General features: G+C 46.2%; 1 protein-coding gene across 1 annotated transcript in view; it reads right to left on the reverse strand.

The window, feature by feature from the left end:
* Positions 1-14130: 14130 nt before the first annotated feature.
* Positions 14131-24166, reverse strand: part of LOC136458481 (ABC transporter G family member 34-like) — a 54338-nt gene continuing 44302 nt past the window's right edge. Inside the window, exons 5-9 of the mRNA XM_066458423.1 lie at positions 17825-17958; positions 15119-15346; positions 14862-15033; positions 14507-14764; positions 14131-14388 (exon numbers count right to left, since the gene is read on the reverse strand). Of these exons, the coding sequence (XP_066314520.1) occupies positions 14131-14388; positions 14507-14764; positions 14862-15033; positions 15119-15346; positions 17825-17958 (1050 nt within the window). The remainder of the gene's footprint in view (positions 14389-14506; positions 14765-14861; positions 15034-15118; positions 15347-17824; positions 17959-24166) is intronic.

Genomic DNA, 24166 nt, shown 5'->3' on the forward strand with positions numbered 1-24166 from the left:
TATAGCTGTTTAAAGTTAGTCTCTCGAAATGCGTGTTCTCTAGAATTTCTGGATAGAACTACATAGATTGCCTGTTTTGGTTAGGATAGAATGTGAATTAGCTTTTGGTGATTAAATAAGAGTTGTAGGAAATTTTATAATCTTTCCAGAAAGTTCAATATCACAGTATTTGGATAAGTAGAACTTCTGTTATGATGTAAACTATTAGCTGCTATGTGTAGCTCTGAAATTGTCTTGTGTAGAATATCAGTAATGAATAGAGAAGAGATATGCACCTATTCAGTAAGCAAGGAGTTAGCATTGTTATCATTGTGTTACTTAACCTCATTGTCGTGGAATGTATATTCCCCTATCACATCATCCATGATCCTTCTTATGCGTTCATGGGACTTACTTATGCATATGCATGCAATAGGTGCAACCGAAGAGATCACATTGGTGGAGCTCGACGTCGACCCCCAGGAGGAGAACCAAGAGGTGCAGCACCAGGAGGTTCCCGAAGAAGGAGAGCCTGAAGCCGATCACCTTCCCGAGTGCTCGGATCACCAGCCTACAACGTTCGTGAAAGACAAGCCCCGGAGCATTATAAGTCTCCCTATTTTATTAATGTCACCTAAGTTACTCGTATTGATGCATTATGTGACAGGAGCTGTTTGGAAACACTTGCTGCATATTATCTTTCCTTGACTAGAAATATTTACCATGAATCCTATTTAAGTCCAGGAACGCTTATCATCCTTTGCTATGCTTAGACCGGTAGAAGTCGGGTGATTTCCTGTCACCTGTGAGCTATAGGTGATAACTTGATCATGGTTGGCTATATGGTGCTATCGTGGAACATAACTTGATGATGTTGAATAATTGGAGACCGGGAAAAATCTTGTGTTGTGGTAATCATAGTGATTCCATCTGTGTCGTTTAAGGACCGGCCGTTGGAGGTCATCTTGTCATGTTGAACGCATGCCTCTCACATAGTTGGTCGGATAAGTCGTTCCGACCGCGAAGCCGAGCAGCTCAACTCAGGCCAGGGACACGAGTAGTTAAAGTGCGCACCCTGAAGGTAGTAAGGATGTGCAGAGAGCCAATGGCGTAAGCCCAAGGGCGGGTTAGAGTCCCAAGCTTCTTGGCAAATTGGTTGTATCTTTGAGGGTGTGGCGCTGGTCCTACCCGCGATTGTACTTGAGTTGTCCCAAAGGTGACCTAAGACTACCTTAGCGCAGGTATGTTTGGGTGTGTGTTAGGAATAATTCCCCAGCTGGGTAGGAATCGATTCGAATCATCGTCTCTCCTGTATAATGAGAACTTGACAGGAGTACACTTCATCGTAGTAATTGATGCAAGTGTTGGTTATGAGATTATGAAAGAACTCAACTGGATATGGTTATTATTATGATGACTTAATGGTACCAACATGTTTGGCATAGGATAGATGCTAATCTAGTATGAGATAGGATTAATAACCGGTGATTCACAACTTAAGAGATGTTGAACAACTTATGCTTTTCAGGCAAATAATGTCTACCAGCTCTACTGATAAGGCCTTGCATACTCCTTGGTGTCTTAGTATATTAGTTGGACGGGTAAGTCTAGCTGAGTATCTTCTTGTACTCAGGGTTTTATTCCCATTGTTGCAGATAATGTTATGTATCACGGCTACTGCAAGAACTATTTTGCTCCTGCAGTGGATGAGGATTAGGACCATGGGCTTGGTCACTCTATAGTTCATCTCACTCTTGTGCTTTTGGTTGGAGATAACTATGAAACTGGCTATGTATTAAACTACGTGTGATGTTGATGTCAAACTACTTTGATTCCGCTACTTTTAAACTTGGTTTGTAATAACTATGTGAACTCCGATGTATGTGAGATATTTGTGAACTGTGATGTAACATGTGACGGGTTATGTTGAATCATTACGATCTTGATTTGTATGTTGGTTGTTTGAGATCCTTTGAGATTTCATCGGACTACCGGGTTTATATGGGCTCAAGTATGACGGTTCGATCGCTTCGGTGATTGCTATTGTACTTGTGCTCTTATAAATTGGACGGTTCTGTGACAAGGGGTAGGCGGCAGGTGGTGATAGCCCTGTCCGTCCTTCGTAATCCCCCATGTTCGGATATGACGTATATCCATAGGTCGGTATCGCCTGGCAGATCAGGTGTACGTCGGTGCCCGAAGTAAGTTTATAGTGACCAAAGCTATCTTATCTTAGGATCGCTACCCTTAGATATTCATGTATTTGTATGATCTGCTCATCTTAGTATAGTTATATAAGATAAGCCTACTCCTGTTTAGGTATATTCTTTTATTCTTTATTCTTTCTTTTATCTTTATCCTTGAGATCGGCTTAAGTGTGTGTGTCACACTATATAATATTTATCTTGGCTTACCCCTGTTATGCACTTTGGTCTATTATACAGTCATGTTATCTTGACTATGTCCCTACTAGAGTCTTTTACATCATGCCTTCCTTTGGGAAAATATAAATGAACGATACCTGAATACTTTCGGGTGAAGTGCTACAACGATATATCCGTGCGCTTGCGGAATATTTTTGCATGTATTTAGAAATATCGTCACGGTGTTTCTGGTGCCATTGCTAGGAAACACAAATCCTAGTAGTGACGCTAAGAAACACCAACAGTGCATACAAGCAACTCTCCACCTCATACGTCTTCAAGCGGCTACATTCATCCACTACTGGAGACGGCCTCTTTGCCGAGGGCCTGAGGCCCTCGGCAAAGGCCCATTAACCCTTGGCAAAGGCTTTACCGAGGGCGGCCCTCGGCAAAGAGCTCTCGGGGAATTTTGAGTCGGTGAAGAGGGTCTTTGCTGAGGGCCCTTTATCGGGCACTCGGCAAAGCCTTTGCCGAGGGCTGGAGCGGCACTCGGCAAAGAAAAGCAGCCATCACGGCACCGGAGCCTGGCACGGAGTCTTTGCCGAGGGCCGTCTCCGGGGGCCCTCGACAAAGAATTATTCTTTTTTTTAAAAAATCTTTGCCGAGGGCAATGGGACGGCCCTCGGCAAAGAATTATTATTATTTTTTTGAAAAATCTTTGCCGAGGGCTTCCACGCAGGCCCTCGACAAAGAAATTTAATTTTTTTTAAAAAAAAGTCTTTGCTGAGGGCCTCCAACCATGGCCCTCGGCAAAGAAAGGTTGCAGAAATTTTATTTTTTTTTAAAAAAAATCTTTGCCGAGGGCAATGGGACGGCCCTCGGCAAAGGACCCTTCTTTGCCGAGGGCCTTGGTCATTGCCCTCGGCAAAGAGGCAGAAATTTAAATTTTTTTTGTTTTTTGCATTCCATCGACACAAGCATTTCATATATATACATATATATCAACCATCACATATATATATATATATATATATATATATATATATATATATATATATATATATCACACAGAACCCATTTTCTCACAATATATCACAACCATAATTGTGAACCACAAATCACAATATATTACAACGACAAGTCACATGTTCATCATCATTCACATGTTTATTACGACAAGTTCATGAAATCCAAGCACAAGTCAGAACCATAAACCACAAATATTACAATAAAGTCCAACCACATCACCTAGCACTAGTCCTCATCAAGGTAGCCTATGAGACGGTGGTGAAGGAAAGGCAGGATCACCCGGTGATGCACTACCAAATTGATTGGAACCCACGGACGGAGGCTGCACAAAGGAGCAGAGATTGCATGTGTGAGTAATCTAGGAAAACAGTTTTGGAACTTAGAGATTGCATCTAGTAATCTAGAAATACAAAAAGATTAGACTCAATTGAAAATTTCGACAGCACCTCCCCTGCACGGGGAGGTTTCCAAAACTTGCAAGAAACAACGGCACGAATGCCGACATCCACAATGGCACGAACGCCGACATCCACAACGGCACGAACGCCGACATACATGCAAAGCACAAGCGAAAAGTGAACTTTCATACTTACAGGAGTAGCTGCAGGAGTAGGAGGTGGAGGAGCTGAAAACTGCACAGGTACACCCGATGCTTGCCCAAGACTTTGCATGATCACCATCATCTCCGCCATCTGCTTCTACACGGCCTCGAACACGACCTGCTAGGCCTACAGCTATGCGGTCAGTTTCACGTTCTGCTCTTGACTTTGCCTTTTTGTTTCTTGCAGCTCGGCCTGCAATATTTCACTCCAATGTATCAGTAATGCAAATCTAATTTAGGTGTGTAAATATCAATGTACGATAAGTAAAACAGGAATTACCTAGAGTGCCTGGACCTGCTATAGTGCTGGAGAAGGCCGTGAGCGTATGGGCTGGCTGGAGCTCGTGCTCTGTGCTCAGATAGCGTTGAGGGAAGGGAACAGTGGTGGAGTCGATGGTGCCAGTCTGCAATCCACAGCCACCCGTGCTTCTTGCCTCCTCCGAGCCTCATGATTGTCTCTACATCAATGGGCTCTATGCACATTGTAATCTTCCCCATAGATCTCCCTTACCGAGGACGTGTACTCTTGAACTTTAGTGTATACGTTCGGGTCGGAGTACACCTAGGGCAGGGCAGTCGGGTCAAAGGAGACAGAGGACGACGCCCTGCCCATGTGGGACATAGCCCACGCAGAGAACTCTGAGACCTCCTCACCCGGGTGCGCAGCCTCCTGCGAGAAAGACGGGAAGATGGTGAGAAATCAAGCAGAATTGAAGCATCAAAATAAATGAAAGAAATCACTTACGTATGCTTGTTTGTATCCGGGGAGGCTGCGGCTGCCTTGATGGTGAGTTGGACCTTGCCTCATCAGACGCTGTTCTCGCAGCCTCTCGTGCGTGCCAGCAAAGTCCTGTGATAACCACTTGTCCACGATCATGGCCCAGCACTTGGGATACGATCGGCACCACCAAGGAATCACCTACAAGTCACCGAGTATTTGACATATAAGAAGATGAAATTGAACCTACTTAATATCAAAACGAATCATTATGAATGTTATTCGCCTACCTCAAGGTACTGGTCCCGGGTCAGCGTAATCAGTCTTGCTTGAGGCTTGGGGAGGGACTGCTTAAGTACCGACCTATAGTAGTCTATGTGGGCTTGGACGCGCCCATGGTGGTGCATCTTAGTGACATACTTCCTACAAGCTGCGGCAGCCGCCCGATCCGCCTGGGCCTCAAGTCCTTCTTCGGCCTTGAAAATTTTCTGCATACAAAACCGATGTATCCATTCATTATTTCAATAAAACATTTAACCAATGAATGAGATGTATTAAGCAATGTTGTGCGAGAGAAACTTACCCAAAACTCTGCCAATACCCGCTCCTGCTTGTTGCGGTAAGTGTCATCCGTGACCAGCGCGTACCTGTCCCAGTTGGAGGCCGGCTCCCGCACCATTGGCTCTTCGTATAGTTGCACAATGCCGAGGTACCATTTCCTGCATAAAACACCAAGGATGCTCGCGGGAGTGCGTGCTGGAGTACCTGACAAAACCAACCAGGACCTGCACAAGTGATTAAGAAAATTTATCAGTTTCTCTTATGATTTCCAACATATCTTATGAAGTAGTTGTGATAACATCTATAGTTACTTACCTCTTTGCCATAGGCTGAATCACTAGGCGGTTGTGAGGAAGTGGAACCGGAGGGAGGATCATGGGACCTCGCTCATAGGGAGTCCGGGTAGTGGTACCCCCTCTGTCGCACTTGAGCCCCTCGCCTCCCTCACCCTCGAGTGCCTCGCCTCCCTCGCCCTCGAGCGCCTCGCCTCCCTCGCCCATCTGCTGACCCCTCTCATCCTCCGACGAGGATGTGGCTGTGGCCATCACGTGCTCCTCCTCCAGCACCTTGTCATGTGGCGAGGGAGGAGACCACTGCCTCCTGCGGCTGCTACCCCTGGTCCTCTCGTCACCTCCTACTGGACACTGCCCTAGACGACGACCCCTCACCTCGAAGGAGAGGGCGGTCTCTCCCATAAACCGAGGGCGTGTCACTGGCGTGGACGTCTGCTCGCCATCTTTGTTCAATCACCTGCAATCACAAAGAATGAACAAGACTAATTAGTACATATATTAGAAATAGATTCAAAATATATAAACAAAACACAAATTAAAAAAACATAGTATTACATGTACTAGGAATAATCTTCATGATTGCGATCATAGGTCTCATCATCACTGTCAAAATTGTCCAAATGGGCAACACTATCCGAAGGTTCTATGTTGTCATCGTATTCATTGCCTAGAAGTAATCGCTCAAGCATTGCTATGTCCTTGGCATTTACCACCACATCTCCATCGACCTCGCCATCAACCATTTTGTTGTCTACTTCCATTTCGATTGCTTCGGGTAAGACTATCTCAAACGTGCCTGGTAGCCCATCTTCTTGATAGAACTATCCATCATATGTGTTTGCGTTGAAGTTGTAATCATCATCAGTTTGGGGTAGGTAGTTTACCGTGTGGAGATACCTGGTGCACAATAGCCCAACCCTTAAGATCCTCTTTGTCTTGGTTGGCGTATGGAGTATAATACACCTGCACGGCCTGTTGAGCCACAATGTAGACATCTTTTCCAGGATAGATGGAATCTTCTCGAATCTCGACTAGCCCAAGATGAGGGGTTCAGTCTCGTTGATCGAGGATTAAACCAGTGGCATTTGAACATGATAGGTTTAAGAGGTTTGTCTCCATGAAATGAGAGTTCATAGATTTCCTCAACTCTACCATGATAGTCGAGGCCATCAGTGCCGGGCGTACAAACTCCGCTATTTGTGGTTTTTCATTTGGGCCGAATCTGCTCGTAACTTGTTGTGTGGAAGCGATATCCGTTCATGTCATAGCCGGTAAATGACTTCACCCTAATGTCACAGCCGTTTGCAACCTATTTCAACTTGTCATTCATGGATGAACCGGTCTGGGTCTGCAAGTGAAGCATGATAGATCGTTATATTAATCAAACGTACGATCACCTTGGACGATCGAACGTACGAGCTAAATTGGACATTACCTTTTGTTTGAACCAAGAAATAAAATCAGGCGTCCCCGCTCCCACACCCCGCGAAACAAGGGTGTCTTGTTCATGCGAGGTAGGATCCCTTGATTGATGCTAGAATTCACGAACAAATTCCATGTCCGAATGAGAATCAATGGGGTTGGATGCAGAATAGTGACGGCGTATTGAAACAAGTTCGTTGAGAACTTACTTGATGAACGGTTGCACCTCGGTAAGGTTATTCAACACATATAGCATGATACTGTGCCACTCTTCATTTCCCAATAGCTTCGGGGTTGATCCACTTGCGCCGCCGAGTTGGCCTTGGAAAAGGCTGAGGGTCGATTTATTTTCGCCAGCATTGTAACGACGGAGTGGATTATGATTGCTAGGAAGGTTCGGCTTGTAGTATTGCATTGTGAAGTTTGCCACCTCCTCTCGAAGGCATGCCTCTGCAATGGAAGCCTCAATTTTGGCTTTATTTGTACATTTTTGCGAAGAGTCTTTAGACATCTCTCGATTGGATAGCACCAACGGGCCTGCACGGGCCCCCCCAAACGTGCCTCGGATGGGAGGTGCACAATCAGATGCTGCATCAGGCAAGAAGAAGCCGGGTGGAAAGATCTTCTCCAGCTTATAGAGCAACACAGGTGCCGCTTTTTCCAAGTCCTAAGCGACGGTCCGAGATATCTCCTTGGCACAAAGCTGGCGAAAGAAAAAGCTCAACTCTGCCAGCACTAGCCAAACATGCTCAGGGACATAGCCTCGGACCATCGCCGGAAGAAGCCGCTCAATCCATATGTGGTAGTCATGACTCTTCATCCCGTTGACTCGCAGAGTGCCTAAGTTCACTCCCCTTGCTAAGATTCGCTGCATATCCATCTGGGAACATTAATGTCTGGATCCATTTTAGTACTTCCCTCCTTTGATCGATTTGCAAGACAAAATTGACCTTAGGCCTTTTTCAGTTCTTGTTTCGGCCACTAGGAGGCTACATCGCTTGATTCGGTCTATCGCACAACGTCGCTAGGTCCACTCTAGCCTTAACGTTGTCCTTAGACTTGTCAGTGTCCATGAGAGTTCCCCAAAGTGCCTCGGCGATATTCTTTTCAGTGTGCATTACATCAATATTATGTGGTAGAAGAAGGTCATCGAAATAGGGGAGCCTCGTCAAGCTGGACTTATGTGTCCACATATGTTCCTCACCATATTCCCACAAAACCACCTTCTTCATTGGGCACGAGAGCATCTATCTGAAGCACGAACCTTGGCACCAGTCCTCAAGTGCGGTTTAGGGTCTAGTCACTTTGACACCTTTCGTAAAAGCTCTTGATGTCTTCTCTGAATTCATGGTCTAGAGGGAGGAACTGACGATGCTGGTCGAACGACGAATACTTGCCACCCTTCTTCAACCAAATGAACCTCACAGCTTCCTTGCATATTAGGGCATGGGAACTTCCCGTGAACACACCAGGCGGCAAATAACCCATACGCTAGGAAGTCATGCAGGGAGTAGTGGTACCAAACGTGCATTTTGAAGCTTGTCTTTGTAGCTCGGTCATATGTCCATACCCCCTTATCCCAAGCAGTGGATCAATTCATCAATCATAAGCTCCATGAACACACCCATATTACTCCCCGGGTGTCCAGGAATTATCAACGACAAGAATACAGTTATGCCGTTGAAAGGAGATGCCGGGAGGGAGATTGAGGGGGATAACAAAAATGGGCCAGCATGTGTATGGGGCAGCCATCATTCCATAAGGATTGAACCCATCTGTTGCCAGCGCGACATGTACATTACGGGCCTCAACTGCTTTGTCACGATGTTTGTCATTGAAGTACGTCCATGCTTCAGCATCAGACGGATGTACCATCTTCCTAGGATTGTACCGTTTGCCATCTTTGTGCCATGTCATCTATTTCGCAGATTCCTCAATCATGAATAGCCGTTGGATCCTTGGCAGGAAAGGAAGGTGTCGTAGCACTCTCGCGGGGATCGAAAGCTGCTTTTTCTGACCATCACTAGAGTCTACCTCCAGGTACCTAGAGGATTTACACTTCGGACAGTAATTTGCGTCCTTGTGTTCTTTCCTAAATAGGACGCACCCCTTCAGACAAACATGTATCTTTTCATACGGCATCTTAAGCATACGAAGGAGTTTCTCTGCCTCGTACAAGTTTGTCGGCAAAGTTTGCTTCTTCGGTAGCATGGTGCCAAACACGGCCAACATCTTATCGAAGCCTTCTCGACTCAGGTTTAACTCGGCCTTCAACCCCATTACGCGTCCAACCGCATCCAGCTGAGAAATTGTTGTATGCTCGTGAAGGGGTTTCTGTGCCGAGTGCAACATTTTGTAGAAGTCCTTTGCGGATTCCTCCATCTCCTCCTTCTCATGTCGTTCAGCGAAGTGAGCTCGGTGGGCGTCATCTAGCCATGTCTGCTACACCAGTCATCATCATCAAAAGCCTCGAGGCGTGCTCTCACCACCTCCTGCTCTTATACGATCTGCTTCACCATGGTAGATCCACTGCTGATAGCCAGGCGTATAACCATTGAACACAAGATGTCTACCCATGGTCTTCTCGTCTACCTTTCTCCTAGTTGTCACATTTGCTGCAGGGACACCAAACTAGAGAATGTCCTCCTGCTCCTAGGCCAAATGCATGTTTCAAGAAACGATCTGTCCCCTTCACCCATTCATAGTCGTAGTCACTACCGCTTCTCTAGCCCGTGTACATCCACTGACTGGTCCTCCATCCTTTAACATTTACATCACAGAGTATTGTGACCATCAATTGCATCTACGTAGTGTTCCTAATGTCTAATAGGTGAGGATAGGTCCTAATCCCACCCGCGGATGCGTAGATGAGGTCAGTTTCCAGGCTCCGCTCCTCTCCAAGATAGAATTTTGGCAGCACCTCCCTGTTGTTCTCCCGATACACGTCCTATCAGGGAGAGTGTGTATCCGGAGAACAACAGGGAAAAGCTGCCGAAACTCGGTCTTGGACCGGAGCAGACCATGGAAACTAACCCATCTATGCATCCGCGGGCTAGTCCAAAAAATGTGGACAATCCGAAACAGATACGGTCGTAGATATGCAAAGATCCACATACCTACGACCGTATCTCTTTCGGACGGGAGACGCCTAACTGGGTTACACGATCTAAGACAATGATACGGGAGGAGGGCTTATTTATACCTAGGGTGGCGGTGGAGTCAGGCTAGTGGGGCAGTGGCGAGTCGGAGCAGTGACGAGGCGATGCTGTGCAGGCAGACCCGCAACGCCGACGAAGAGAATTGGGGTCAGCCGAGTCCCCTCTAACGTGCTCTTCTCTGCAAAAGAAGAAAGACCATACTATAAGTTGAAAATTTCGGCAGAACCTCCTCTGTACTGGGGAGGTTTCCAAAACCTGCAAGAAAAAACCGGCACGATGGCCGACAACCACATATCAAGGGAACAAATACGGCACGATGGCCGATAGCCAGATATATATTAATCCACCACCAACACACCACCACCACCATGACCACGACCACACCACAACATCCACCACAACGACCATGACCACACCACCACATCCACCACAATGACCACACCACCACATCCACCACAACGACCACACCACCACCACCTCAACAAACACACTACCCTCCTTCTCCACCTCCACCTCCACCTACACCTCCACCATTGCACGCCACCACCACCTCGACCTCCACCTAGACCTCCTCCTTCACCAGCATTGTACACCATGAAGCGAGGGAAGGGCATACCTAGACATCGGAGGGACGTCGGAGGCCACGGACGGGGCGAGGGTCACGGACGGGGCGGCGTCAAGGGGCCAGGGGCGGGGCACCTCCTCCTCCTCTCTTCTCGGCCTCCTCTCTTCTCATGTTCCCCTTCTCCTCTTCCTCCCTTTCTCCCACCTTCTGTTCGGAACGGGGGCGGGCATGATGGACAACGTGGACGTGGTTGGCGGGTGGCGCAGGGTCCTCCTCCTTCTTCGGTGGCTAGCGGATGGCGTGGAGGTTCTCCTCCTCCTCGGGGTGGGCCGGCCAGCGGGCGTGGGCGTGCGGCGCGGCCGGGGCGGGGCACCTCCGGCGGGTTGAGGCGAGCGGCGGGGTGGGGCTCCTCCAGGGGCTGGGGGCACGCGGGGTGGTGGTGGCGGCTGGGCACGGGGCACGCGGGGCGGCGCGGTGTTGGGCGGCAAGGTGCGCGGGGCGGCCAGCCGCGCTACGACGGGGGGCGCGGGGCAGCCGGGCGCGCTGCGGCGGGCCGCGCGGGGCGTGAAGCAGCGGCGGGCCGGGAGGGCGGCGGGGCGCGGGGCAGCGGCGGGGCAAAGCAGCGGCGGCGTCAAGCGTTCTGTGGGCGGGGAAGGCTCTGGCCGATTTACGGTTGGGCCCTTTGCCGAGGGCCCAGATCCAGGGCCCTCGGCAAAGATTTTTTATTTTTTTTAAATATTCTTTGCCGAGGGCCATTGGCCATGCCCTCGGCAAAGACCCCCTTTGCCGAGGGCCAGGCTAGGCCCTCGGCAAAGATTTTTTTTATCTGTGGGCGGGAAATTTGGCCGCGGCCAATTTAGGGTTGGCCCTTTGCCGAGGGCCCGGATCGAGGGCCCTCGGCAAAGATTTTTTATTTTTTTTTAAATATTCTTTGCCGAGGGCCATTGGCCAGGCCCTCGGCAAAGACCCCCCTTTGCCGAGGGCCAGGCTAGACCCTCGGCAAAGAGTTTTTTTTTTGGTTTTTTGAACCCAATTTTTTTGTGGTGCTATAATACATTATTTAAATCTCAATTTTAAAATTTGGGCCAAATTTGACTTTTTTTTATATATTTCCCTAATTTATTTCTTTTCGTTGATTTTTTTCGAATATTTCAAATTTGAACTGCAAGTGGATGGAATAATGCAATTTAGTGATTCGAAAAATGTTATTCATGGTATTTGGTGTATGTTGAGTCCCTATCCACGAACTCGCATCAAATTTCGGGCATCTTCTTCACGTAACATGACAAGGAACTTGTCGGAAAAGTGTTTTTAAATTATATAAAATCCATACGAAGTCCGAAAATCATGAAACTTATCGAGGTGTCATGTTATTGCATGTGTAGGCCGTGGTAAAAATTTGAGAAGGTTTTGAGTAAGTTGTGACGTCGGATGCCTAAAACCCAGACATCTCCACATGTGATCATGTCTGGGTTTTAGGCATCCGACGTCACAACTTGCTCGAAACCTTCTCAAACTTTTACCACAGCCTACACATGCGATAACATGACACCTCGACAAGTTTTATGATTTTCGGACTTTGTATGGATTTTATATAATTTAAAAACACTTTTCCAACAAGTTCCTCGTCATGTTACGTGAAGAAGATGTCCGAAATTTGATGCGAGTTCGTGGAGGGACTCAACATACACCAAATACCATGAATAACATTTTTTGAATCACTAAATTGCATTATTCCATCCACCTGCAGTTCAAATTTGAAATATTCGAAAAAAATCAACGAAAAGAAATAAATTAGGGAAATATATAAAAAAAAGTCAAATTTGGCCCAAATTTTAAAATTGAGATTTAAATAATGTATTATAGCACCACAAAAAAGCTGGGTTCAAAAAACCAAAAAAAACTCTTTGCCGAGGGTCTTGCCTGGCCCTCGGCAAAGGGGGTCTTTGCCGAGGGCCTGGCCAATGGCCCTCGGCAAAGAATATTTAAAAAAAATAAAAAATCTTTGTCGAGTGCCTGACGGCGGGCACTCGGCAAAGACTAACGCCATTGGCCGCCGTGACCCATCCGGCCATATTTGCCGAGGGCCAATTTGCCAAGGGCTAGGCCCTCGGCAAAGATTTATTTTGCCGAGGGCCTTTTGTTTGCCGAGGGCTACTGGGGTTGGCCCTCGGACAAAGACCCCCTTTGCCGAGTGCCCGAGATCTAGCCCTCGGCAAACTCAGAAGCCCTCAGCAAAGAGGACATCTCCGGTAGTGATCTAGTGAAGATAGAACACATCATAGGAACAACTCTCCACCATCTAAGATGTCCGCTGGCGTCTAAGACCTCTTGGACCTCATGCTCGTCTAGTGGGTAGGGATGTGGGAGAAGCCACCACGCCGAGTCCCGCCGAAGTGCAGAACACAGTGTACTAACGGTGGCCAAATCGTCTTATAATTTTGGAATTGAGGGGTGGCTATTAAGATTTGGGTTTATGGAAAAGAAATACTTTCAGAGATGTTAGCCGCTTTAAGAGATGTTGAAAATGATCTTAATTTCACTGATGGCTTTGCACCCAGATAGTGTAAATATGAAGAATCTTTTTTAGAATGGACGATAAGAGTTTTGCTGTAAATTTTATTAGACAACAGAAAAAGAAAAAAAAACCGCTTACAACTAGCCATCAAGCCTCAAAATGAAATCACAACAGGAAAAGAAAGAGAAACTGCAAGGACAACAAAGCTTGTAGTGAAAAGGAGAAGGCGCCTATGGCTTGAGCTGACTCAACAAACACCCGCGCGCGTGGGGTGGCTGCCACCCCCCGCTGTCTACTTGTTGCCCTGGCCTTATGGCGGCGACGCTCATCGTCGGGAGCAGTAGCAGTGGTGGTCCGGCGACCGGGCAGACGCTTGTGCTCGGGCCGCTCCTGTACACTGATATACTCCAAAGAAAGGATCACCAGTGATGGAGTATGCTCGTGAAGGTTCTAGAGCCTATAGGTGCTGCCGCCCTAGACGAATCAGACGGCTTTGATTTTAGGATAAAACGGCCGTACTTTGCTGGTGAAGTAGCCTAACAGCCCGGACCTTAAACGGTGGCGGACCCAGGTCCCGGCAACCCTGGACGCCTGCCCAGACTCTGGTGCTAGCGCACGCTTAAGGTATTTATCGCATCATGCTATGTTGCAAGCTTCAACAGCGTCTGGAGCTTCGTCAAGTTCCATTTGAGCGCCGAGCCAGGCCCGCTACTGCTTAAACCCAAGATTCTTTGTGAGAAGATCAGAGTATCCATATTATATATACAACATCCATTATAAAATTACACGACCCTTACATATATACATGATAAAATCAAAATCAAAATCAAATAAATAAGATTCTTTAGATCGGAGCAATTGATGGACTTCTACCAGCGGGGCATGTTAATTTCGCGTAGTTGCTACACATACATGTAGCATCGCTACCTCCTCTGGAAGTTGAGCTGCATGATGGCGAAGCCGAACAGGAAAGCAAAGAGGACAGCGAACGCCACGACCACTGCGGCCACCACGCCCAACCAGCTGTGCTTGAAGCCGAAGTACTTCTCCACGAAAACGTTCACGGGGACGCCGTTGTCCATGGGCGTCGTGATGTCCCCAAACTGAGACACGACCAGCCCGTACATCGTCCACGCCACAGGGCACGCCCAACAGTACCACTTCCACCAGATCGGGACTTTCTGAACACATTGCCATGCCAAAAAGGGCAATGATGAGTTCCACAGTCAACGACAAAATTAAATTTGTAGACGTGGGTAATTAGTTGATGGGGATGGAGCAATATATAACGGGACTTACGGGGCGAGGGATGAAGAATCCAGAGAAGAGGTTCCAGATGGCATAGAACAACGTGGAGACGATCGACGCGACATGGTAGCTCGGCGTCAAGCCGACAGCCATCATTCCGTAGAACGTGAAGTAGAGCCAGCTGGTGAAGTACATGAAGAAGAGGTACCAGAAGAATTTGGCAACTGTCCATTCAAACCCCATCATGGAGTACACTATGATCCCGTATATGGTGGACTGAGCCAGAGTGTATGGGAGTTCAATGGTAACCTATATATATACAACGGAAATTTTAGCGATGTCGTCAGTGATCTCTCATCGATAGAAGGTACTATATATATCAGGAGTTTATATGAGAGCCGCTCACCTGTCCAAATGCATATGGCAAAGCTGAGTACATGCCGGCAGCTCTTTCGCGGTAAAACACAGTCCGCTCCACAGAGACTACTGGCTGGACAGATGTAGCATTCAAGATGCCGATGAACATCACTGCAGCATACATGGACCCCATGGCGTTGAACAAATCTTGTGGTTGACCCCTGGCAGGTAAAGACTCAAATGGTTCAGATTCTTTTTCTTTGAGATGTTCACACACTAGATAGGTGCGATGTGGCAGATACTTACATTTTACCACCAAGGTCCCAGAAGATGGTGCCAAAGATAAGCGCTATGACAGTTGTAAAAACTAGCCTAACGGCATTGTAAGCAGGGTTCCTCCAATATGACAGGTTCTGCTTCCACAAGCAAGCCAGGCATTGCATGAAGAAAGGCTGCGAGTACTGGTTACGGAAATGAAGGTCAGTTGAGCCTGCTGGTGGTTGGCTTAACTCTTGTATCAAGGCCTTGTTCCTCCTGAAGAACATAACATTAAAATCATCGTTATCATGGTGTAGCAATGATGCGGAAATAAGAAAATTCCAGGAAAGTAGACACTACTTATGAACTTATCATAAATACCAGTTCCATTAAACAAAGTGTTACATTCATTTTGATAGCAAAGTTTTTTTTTAAATCTCCAAGATGCAAAATTACTCGAAATATTTTCCTTGCTAATAATAACACTAACATTTTACACTTGTATAAGACGTGTAGTAGTTTTTTTTAAACTAGATGCGACGTGTAGTAGTTACTTGAGGAAAGTATAGGTGCAAAACAAATACAAAACATACATACGTAGTCATCAAAATGGTGACTATATTGAACAAATAAGACAGGTAGGGTGTGTGTACGTGCGTTTATAGAAATGAGTGTGTGTGTGTGTGACTGTCTGTGCTGTGATTCGCTAAAAAAAGAGGTGTATATGTACAAAGAAATTATATTTCTAATCAAAAGCAAAATGACGAAAGTATATTTGAATTTTTTTTTTCAATTATTCAAAATAAATTCAGATCCCATATAAGAACTCTGACTTCTAGCTCCAACCTTTAACATTTTGAACTTTAATACAAACAATCCAATTAGATTAAAATGCTCTACCCCTAGTCCTGAGTTACATTAGTTAGATCGATGAAGTCCGAGAATCATGAAATCCCCGCCACCAGTTCAGGTTCAAATGCTTTTGCCATCTGCCTTTCAATTAGGACGAATAAAGTTTTATTATGTACATGAAAGGGTAGCCCAATGTGATGCCAACCACCACGGAAGGCTAGCCGCGGCGGCGTGGTGGGAGAGGAGGAAGAAAGGGCAGGCGGACGCGACGCGACATAATACAACACATAGACGACCCACCCTACGAAGCCAAGCAGTCGGGCCCAAAGCAAGAGGTCACAATAGGTCATCGTTGCCGAGCTCAAACATGCCGCGAAGAGCAGCTCCGACTTCCTGACTTGATCTCACACCCCGCCCACGGCAATTGCTGGGCTTCCCAAGCCGAATCTCAGTCGTCGAAGGAGGGTTCACCCCGTATCATCGTTGCCGAGCCACACCCCCTGATGCAGTAGCTCCGACTTCACGATGCAGTTACTGCCGTCTCACATTGACCGGGCACCAAGAAACACATAGCAACCATCGAAGGCGACATCGCCGCCGAGACTAAACTTCCAAAAGCGACGCCTTTAGGAAGGGAACGACGCCGATAGCGCCGCTGTCACTCGTCCAAGGAATGGACCAGGTTTTCACCCGTGGAAGACATTACTGGAGGGGAACACAACAACCCCAACAAGGAAAGAGGCGCCCATAGGCATCACAGTCGCCAAGGCTTTCACCCAAGGTGCCCCCAGCAAGTACATCAGGCCAAGATGCCAGAACCCTATCCTACCACCAGACCCGTCGTCACCACTGCCCTGTCATCCCGCAGAAGCCTCTCCAGAGGGGCATCGACGTGTCGGCTGCTCACAGCAGCCGCATAGCTACGTCGACCGCCACCCCCTCCAACCGGGCAACATACAGAACTGGCCTTAACCTGCGCGCGTGTCACACTACACCACGCCGAGGCCGTCATCGACCGAAGCACCCATCGTCAACGCACCTGACCTGAGGCAGCCACCGCCGAGCGCATGCTCCACCACCATGGGGGTCGCCCCTTGCCCTGTGGATGCTTGATCTGGACGCTAGGGCACCGGACTCGGTAGCCCCAGTAGGCGCCACCGCCTCCACCATGGTTGCTGCCATGGGCGCTTGTGCCCTGGCTCCGGATCCAGCCTCCTAGGCACCAGATCTGCCCACCCAAGCCCTGGAAGTGGCCCAGGGTGCGCCGCCGCTGCTGCCATGGATCATAAAGGAGGAGGAAGTGGAGGAGGAAGGAGAGCCCCAGGCTACCGCCCAGAGCCGGCACAGGCACAGGCCGGCGCCGCCGCAGCCGCGGCAAGCAGCCCCGGTGAGCCTCACGTGGCTTGTGCAAGGGCCCCCGCTGGCCTGCTGCAGCGCATGGCACCGCCACCGTTGAGCGCGAGGGAGAGCCCTGCTGTCGCCATCCCGGCAAGCCACGCGGCCCTACCGGTGGCCTGCTCTGGAGGTGGCATGGCGGGAGAGGAGGAAGAAAGGGCGGGAGGTGGTTAGGGTTCGGCCGCCACCTGAGTCGCCCGCGTGGGGGAGGCGACGTGGGGGCACACGCTCCAGTTTACATGAGTATGAGACTTTGGCTTCAACGGAACAAACTAGAAGCTAAAGTTTCAGTACTGACTACAAAAAGTTTGTAATAAGTTCAGAGGGTATTTAAATGGCACCACAATTACAGGGTAGATTAGACCCTATATTTTAAGGGTTAATAAAGACTTCCGACATAGATTTCGCTCATCAGGGCTGCTAGTGGTGTAGTTTAAACCAAAGACCACCTAGTAACAATAGGAAAGTCAGGAGATGAAGTGAATAGGAGGGTTGTAAGTTACTCACTGGTATAATTCAGATTTCTTGTACAGGTCACTGAAATCAACACCTAGTATCTGTTCTTGTGAGACTGTTGTTACTTCTAACATCCATGTTGCTGGATTGTAGCCATCTTTAATTTTCTTGACTCCGTGAATTCCCTAGACAATATGAGCAATACAATGTAATCAGTAAATTGAAGCAATAAAGTCGAGTAGTTTTTTTAATATTCTTGTAATATCACAACACCTCAAAATACTTAATCAGCTCAGAAGAATGATGGCCTAGTGGACCAACGTAGATCTCCTCTCAACAATTCATCAAACACCTTAGACTTTGCAACATTGCTTCATATCATATTTATAATACTAACCAAGGTCAATTACATTTCAAAATCAGCCTAGTTATCCAGATGCAAAGTAATGGTGGTAAGAAGAAATCACTGGAAAGTGCAAAGATCCACCATAAATAAGCTCACCTCATCGAATGATTCAAATATGTCAATGCTAGGCTGATGAATCGTGCAAACTACAGTTTTACCTGTATCAACAGTATTCCTCACTGTCCTCATAACAATTGCAGCTGCTCGGGCATCAAGACCAGAGGTTGGTTCATCCATGAAAATGATTGAGGGATTTGCAACCAGCTCCACAGCAATGGTCAATCTTTTCCTCTGTTCAGTTGACAGACCATTCACACCAGGAAGTCCAACCAAAGCATTTCTCAATGGCTTGAGCTCCACAAGCTCCATGACCTCCTCAATGAACATCTGCATGCATAAAGGTAAGCAATGTTGTCTAATATATCAAGTATACATAGAGGCTAGAAGTTGAATCTATTCTGTTTGGCTGACCTTTCTGGTGTTTGAATCTACATCCCTAGGAAGGCGGAGCCACGCTGAGAAAACAAGTGACTCATAGACTGTCACCAGCGGCGAGTGGATATCATTTTGCTCACAGTATCCTGATACACGTGCAAAGGTCTCTTGTTTCTTTGGGTATCCTGAAATGCTAATGTTTCCTTCAATGTAACCACTGGTCTTTCTCCCAGCCAATGCATCCATTAGAGTTGTCTTGCCAGCACCACTAACGCCCATCAGTGCGGTCAGCACTCCTGGTCTGAAAGATCCACTGATACCTTTGAGGAGCTCTAACCGGTCCCCGACTACACCATGTGTTTTCATCTCCTGAATGAGTTTCATCCAAAGATTACTGTCTGATTGTTAATTGCTCACGGCTGATGATTTATAGAAATAATTTCAATACTTACCTGGGGCATGTCAACAAAGTACTTGATGTTATTGAAAGTCAGTGAAAGCAGGGCAAACAGAAGAACCATACCCCATTGCGTAGTGCCCGAATGATTTTCAACGGTTGCTGAACCGGATCTAGTGATGCCAACTGTTTCTAAATGGCTACTTCCTAGTGGCAAGCTGTCTTCAACCACAGCATTACCATTGAGGTTTGCATACTTCTCCTTCAGTTCCTCTTCAGATATCGATCTATGGGACTTGCCATATGCTGTAAACTTAAAATAAAACCTTCTTAATTTTAGGTATTTTCAAATACAAAAACCATGAGCAAACCAATCCTAGAGGAACTCACGGTTCAAGTACGCTAGGGAAAGCGTGAAGAGGCAATTGAAAAGCATGACAAATCCAATCAATGCGCCTAAGCCGATCCAATACCACTTTGCTTCTGGGAAAACTCCACGGGACTTCAGGGATTGCACACCTAGGGTTTCATTGGACACAGAGCTATTCAAAATTTTGTCCCAACTGTGCCCTAGCATCTCATTTACTGAGATGGCATTCTGGGCATACATCAGTGGGGAGATCCAGTAGCCCCATATCCACCACTTCTTCACTTTATCTGCAAATTTAAAAAGAAAGAGGCACCCACCTTTTTTTAGAAAAAAGAGCAATAATAAATAGTACTACATATAGAAAAAAACGGCGAGGTTTTCTCTTTATTTTTTTGAAAAAAACATGGTGAGGGTGTACCTCTTACTAGAATAAATCCACCCAACACCATAAAGATTAGCAGCATGAATGCTCCAAAGACGTTTGCAACAATCATGTTCCTTGCTGCCCCAGCAATGAATCGGAAGAGTGATGCTGCCATCTGATTGAGTGCGAACAAAAGGAGATACTGCTTGAAGAACCTAGCATTCCACAACATCGGGATGGTAAGTAAAGCCCTGTGATGAATATTTGGTTAACAAGCTAGCCTTAATCTTAGCTTTCTAATAGGGATAATTTGAGCCATTAAATTGGGGTGTCTTCTTGGTGTTGTTGATTTGAGCCATTTTTACACCGAAGGTTCTTAAGCCGCAAATCACGGTGACCTCGGCTCTGATACCACTTGAAAGGTCCTAATGGCTAGAGGGGGGTGAATAGCCTATTAAAAAATTCTACAACAACACTTAGCAAACCGGTTAGACAATTATGAGGTGAAGCAAGTGTTACGCTAGCCTACTAAAATTGCAAGCTACCTACCACAATTCTAGTTTCTATAGTTTCTAACCACACAATGGCTATGTCACTATACTAGGTTAGTGTGCTCTCAAAGGCTAACTAAAGAGTCACACTAACCAAACTAACATGCTCTTACAACTAGCTACACTAAAGAGCTCGATAACTAGTTTGCGGTAATGTAAAGAGAGTGAGCAAGATGGTTATACCGCCAAGTCGAGGGTGCCGCACAACCAACACAAGATGAGGATCACATAAGCCACGAGCAATCCACTAGAGTACCTTTTGGCTCTCCGCCGGGGAAAGGTCAAGAACCCCTCACAATCACCATGATCGGAGTCGGAGATAATCACCAACCTTCGCTCGACGATCCTCGCTGCTCCAAGCCGTCTAGGTGGTGGCAACCACCAATAGTAACCAGTGAATCCCACAGTGAAATACGAACACCAAGTGTCTCTAGATGCAAACACTTAAGCAATGTACTTGGATTCACTCCCAATCTCACAAAGATGATGAATCAATGATGGAGATGAGTGGGAGGGCTTTGGCTAAGCTCACAAGGTTGCTATATCAATGCAAATAGCCAAGAGGATGAGCCGAGCTGGCCATGGGGCTTAAATAGAGAGCCCCCACGAATAGAGCCGTTGGGCTCCTCACAGCACTGAATACGGGGCGACCGGACGCGCAGGTTAGATCGACCGGACGCTGGCGCGATGTGTGCCACGTGTCCCCTGCTTCAAACGCTGATCATCCGATCTCAATGGTCATTAGCACACTTAAGTTGTGACCGGACGTGCTGCTTTGAAGTGATCGGACGCAGGACCTCAGCGTCCGATCGTTTCTAGTAAGCATCCAGAAGCAAAAATCATGACCGGACATGTCTGGTCATGCCCGACTGGACAAACCCGGCGTCTAGTCACTCAACGTCATCATATGTCATACTGACCGGACTCAGGCCTTGAGCATCCGGTCATTTCTTGCACCAGCGTCCGGTCATGAGACAGAAATCGCACGCTCACTGCTACCACAAACCGGATGCGCCGGTCCTTTAGAGACCAACGTCCGGTCACTTATGGTGACCACATTCACTTGAGTTTAGCCACCAGACACGTCTGTTACACTCTGTGAAACCCTATCTTTTCTATATAGGGCGCCGGTGAAGTTCCTAACCCTTGCTCAAATGGGCTAACCACCAAGTGTATCACCTTGTGCACATGTGTGTTAGCATATTTTCACAAACATTTTCAAGGGTGTTAGCACTCCACTAGATCCTAAATGCATATGCAATGAGTTAGAGCATCTAGTGGCACTTTGATAACCGCATTTCGATACGAGTTTCACCCCTCTTAATAGTACGTCTATCGATCCTAAATGTGATCACACTCACTAAGTGTCTCGATCACCAAAACAAAATGGCTCCTTCCACTTATACCTTTGTCCTGAGTCTTTTGTTTTTCTCTTTCTTCTTTTCAAGTCCAAGCACTTGATCATCACCGTGGCATCGCCATCATCATGTCATAATCTTCATTTGCTTCACCACTTGGAATGTGCTACCTATCTCATGATCACTTGATAAACTAGGTTAGCACTTAGGGTTTCATCAATTCACCAAAACCAAACTAGAGCTTTCAATCTCCCCCTTTTTGGCAATTGATGACAACCCTTTCACAAAGATATGAATTGAAATTCAATTGAATCCATGTTGCTTGTCCAAGCATGTTTACTATGTGTAAAAGGATATGGACAAGTTTCATGAACCCCAAATGGTAGCAATTGCTCCCCCTACATATGTGCTAAGAGTTTAGATTGTAGCTTGCACATATGTTTTGATAGGAAATATAGGAGACAATGTCTACCAAATGATGCTAAGGTATAAAAGATGGACCATTGAAGCGTGATATCAAATGGAGTGCACCAATATACCATCCTTAGCACCATAGTTAGCTCGATACCACTTGGAAATGAAATCACTAGATAACCTATGCATGCTATTGTTCATTTTATCATTCAAACCTACAACTAGCATACACCACACAAGCATGGATATTGAAATTTAAAACTTGTGCCATGCAAGTAAACATATGAAATGCACATTCAAATGCACCATATAAGTTCATGAGCTTGCTCCCCCTACTTGTGTGCTCAAATTTTTAATTGATCCCTTTCCTTTGTCATATCTCTCCCCCTTTGTTGTCTTTTCACTATCTTAGTACACTAATATCTTTGTTTTTCTCCCCATGTACTAATATATTTGTTTTTCTCCCCCTTTGTCATCAATGACCACAAAGGTTCAAAATGTAGATAGGTTGAGATTATCAATGTCAATCAATGGGGTGAGGATCATTTTCCCAAATTTGGTCTAATCTAGATCATTTGCCAAAGATATTTAACTCGGTTTGATCCAAGGACAAGCTTCTTCATACCTCCAAATAAGGGTTATCTTGTACTATGTTGAGTTAAACACTTAGAGCTCATTTTCTAGATCAAACACTAGGTTTACATGCCCACAAATATGTCATATGCTACCACTAGATCAAAATAAGCATAGAAGCAATAGTGGTACCATACAATCATCAAAATCATTTGATTTTCATGGATGAGCCTATTCAATGTGAAAGATGTCTAGATGCACTAAACAAGTCCTTAGCAAGGATGTATGCCATGCCAATCAACTTTTACCTTGGATTGCTTGAATGAGAGACATGTCATATAAGTGGGGGGGGTGCATCAACATATATTTGAGAAATCCAATATGTTCAACTTATTCCTTAGCTTGCAAAACCTTTTCTTATCCAATGGCTTGGTGAATATATCGGCAAGTCAATCTTCGGTGCCTACACTCTCAATGCAAATGCCCCCTTTTTGTTGGTGATCTCATGAAATGGTGGCGGACATCAATGTGCTTTGTTCTTGCATGTTGAACCAGATTGTTGGTTAACTTGATTGCACTCTCATTGTCACATAACAATGGCACTTCCTTGAACTTGATTCCAAAGTCACTCAAAGTGGCCTTCATCCAAAGTATTTGTGCACAACAACTACCGGCGGATATGTATTCAGCTTTGGCGATTGATAATGCAACACTATTTTGCTTCTTTGATGACCATGAAACAAGTGATCTTCCCAATAATTGACATGTGCCCAAGGTGCTCTTCCTTTCAACCTTGCATCCTGCATAATCCGAGTCAGAGTAACCAACTAGCTCAAACTTTGCTCCTTTCGGATACCACAAACCAACATTTTGTATATGCTTCAAGTACCTCAATATTATCTTAGTAGCCTTTAAATGACTTTCTCTTGGTGAGGCTTGAAATCTTGCACACATGCATACACTAAACATGACATCCGGCATTAATGCGGTCACATAGAGTAGGCTTCCAATCATAGACCGATACGATTTTTGATTCACCATATTTCCACTTGCATCACTATCCAAGTTGCCATTTGTTCCCATTGGTGTACTAATGGCTTTACTATCACTCATGCCAAACTTTTTAATCATGTCCTTGATATACTTGCCTTGACTCATAAATGTACCATTATTCAATTGCTTGATTTGAAGACCAAGCAAGTAACAAAACTCTCCAATCATGGACATCTTAAACCCATTAGCCATCATCTTTCCAAACTCTTGACAAAAGTCTTGATTGGTTGATCCAAATATGATGTCATCAACATAGATTTGCAACATAAATAAATATTTTCCAATCTTCTTTATGAAAAGAGTGGTGTCAACCTTGCCCATCATGAACCCTTTAGAGAGTAGAATGTCCCTCAATCTCTTATACCATGCTCTAGGTGCTTGCTTTAAGCCATATAATGCCTTCTTCAACTTGTGTATATCCTTGAGCTACCAATCTTGCTTTGTTCCTTACTACTATCCCATCTTGATTTTG

Source organism: Miscanthus floridulus, chromosome 6 (genome assembly GCF_019320115.1).
Source record: "Miscanthus floridulus cultivar M001 chromosome 6, ASM1932011v1, whole genome shotgun sequence".
Lineage (NCBI taxonomy): Eukaryota > Viridiplantae > Streptophyta > Magnoliopsida > Poales > Poaceae > Miscanthus > Miscanthus floridulus.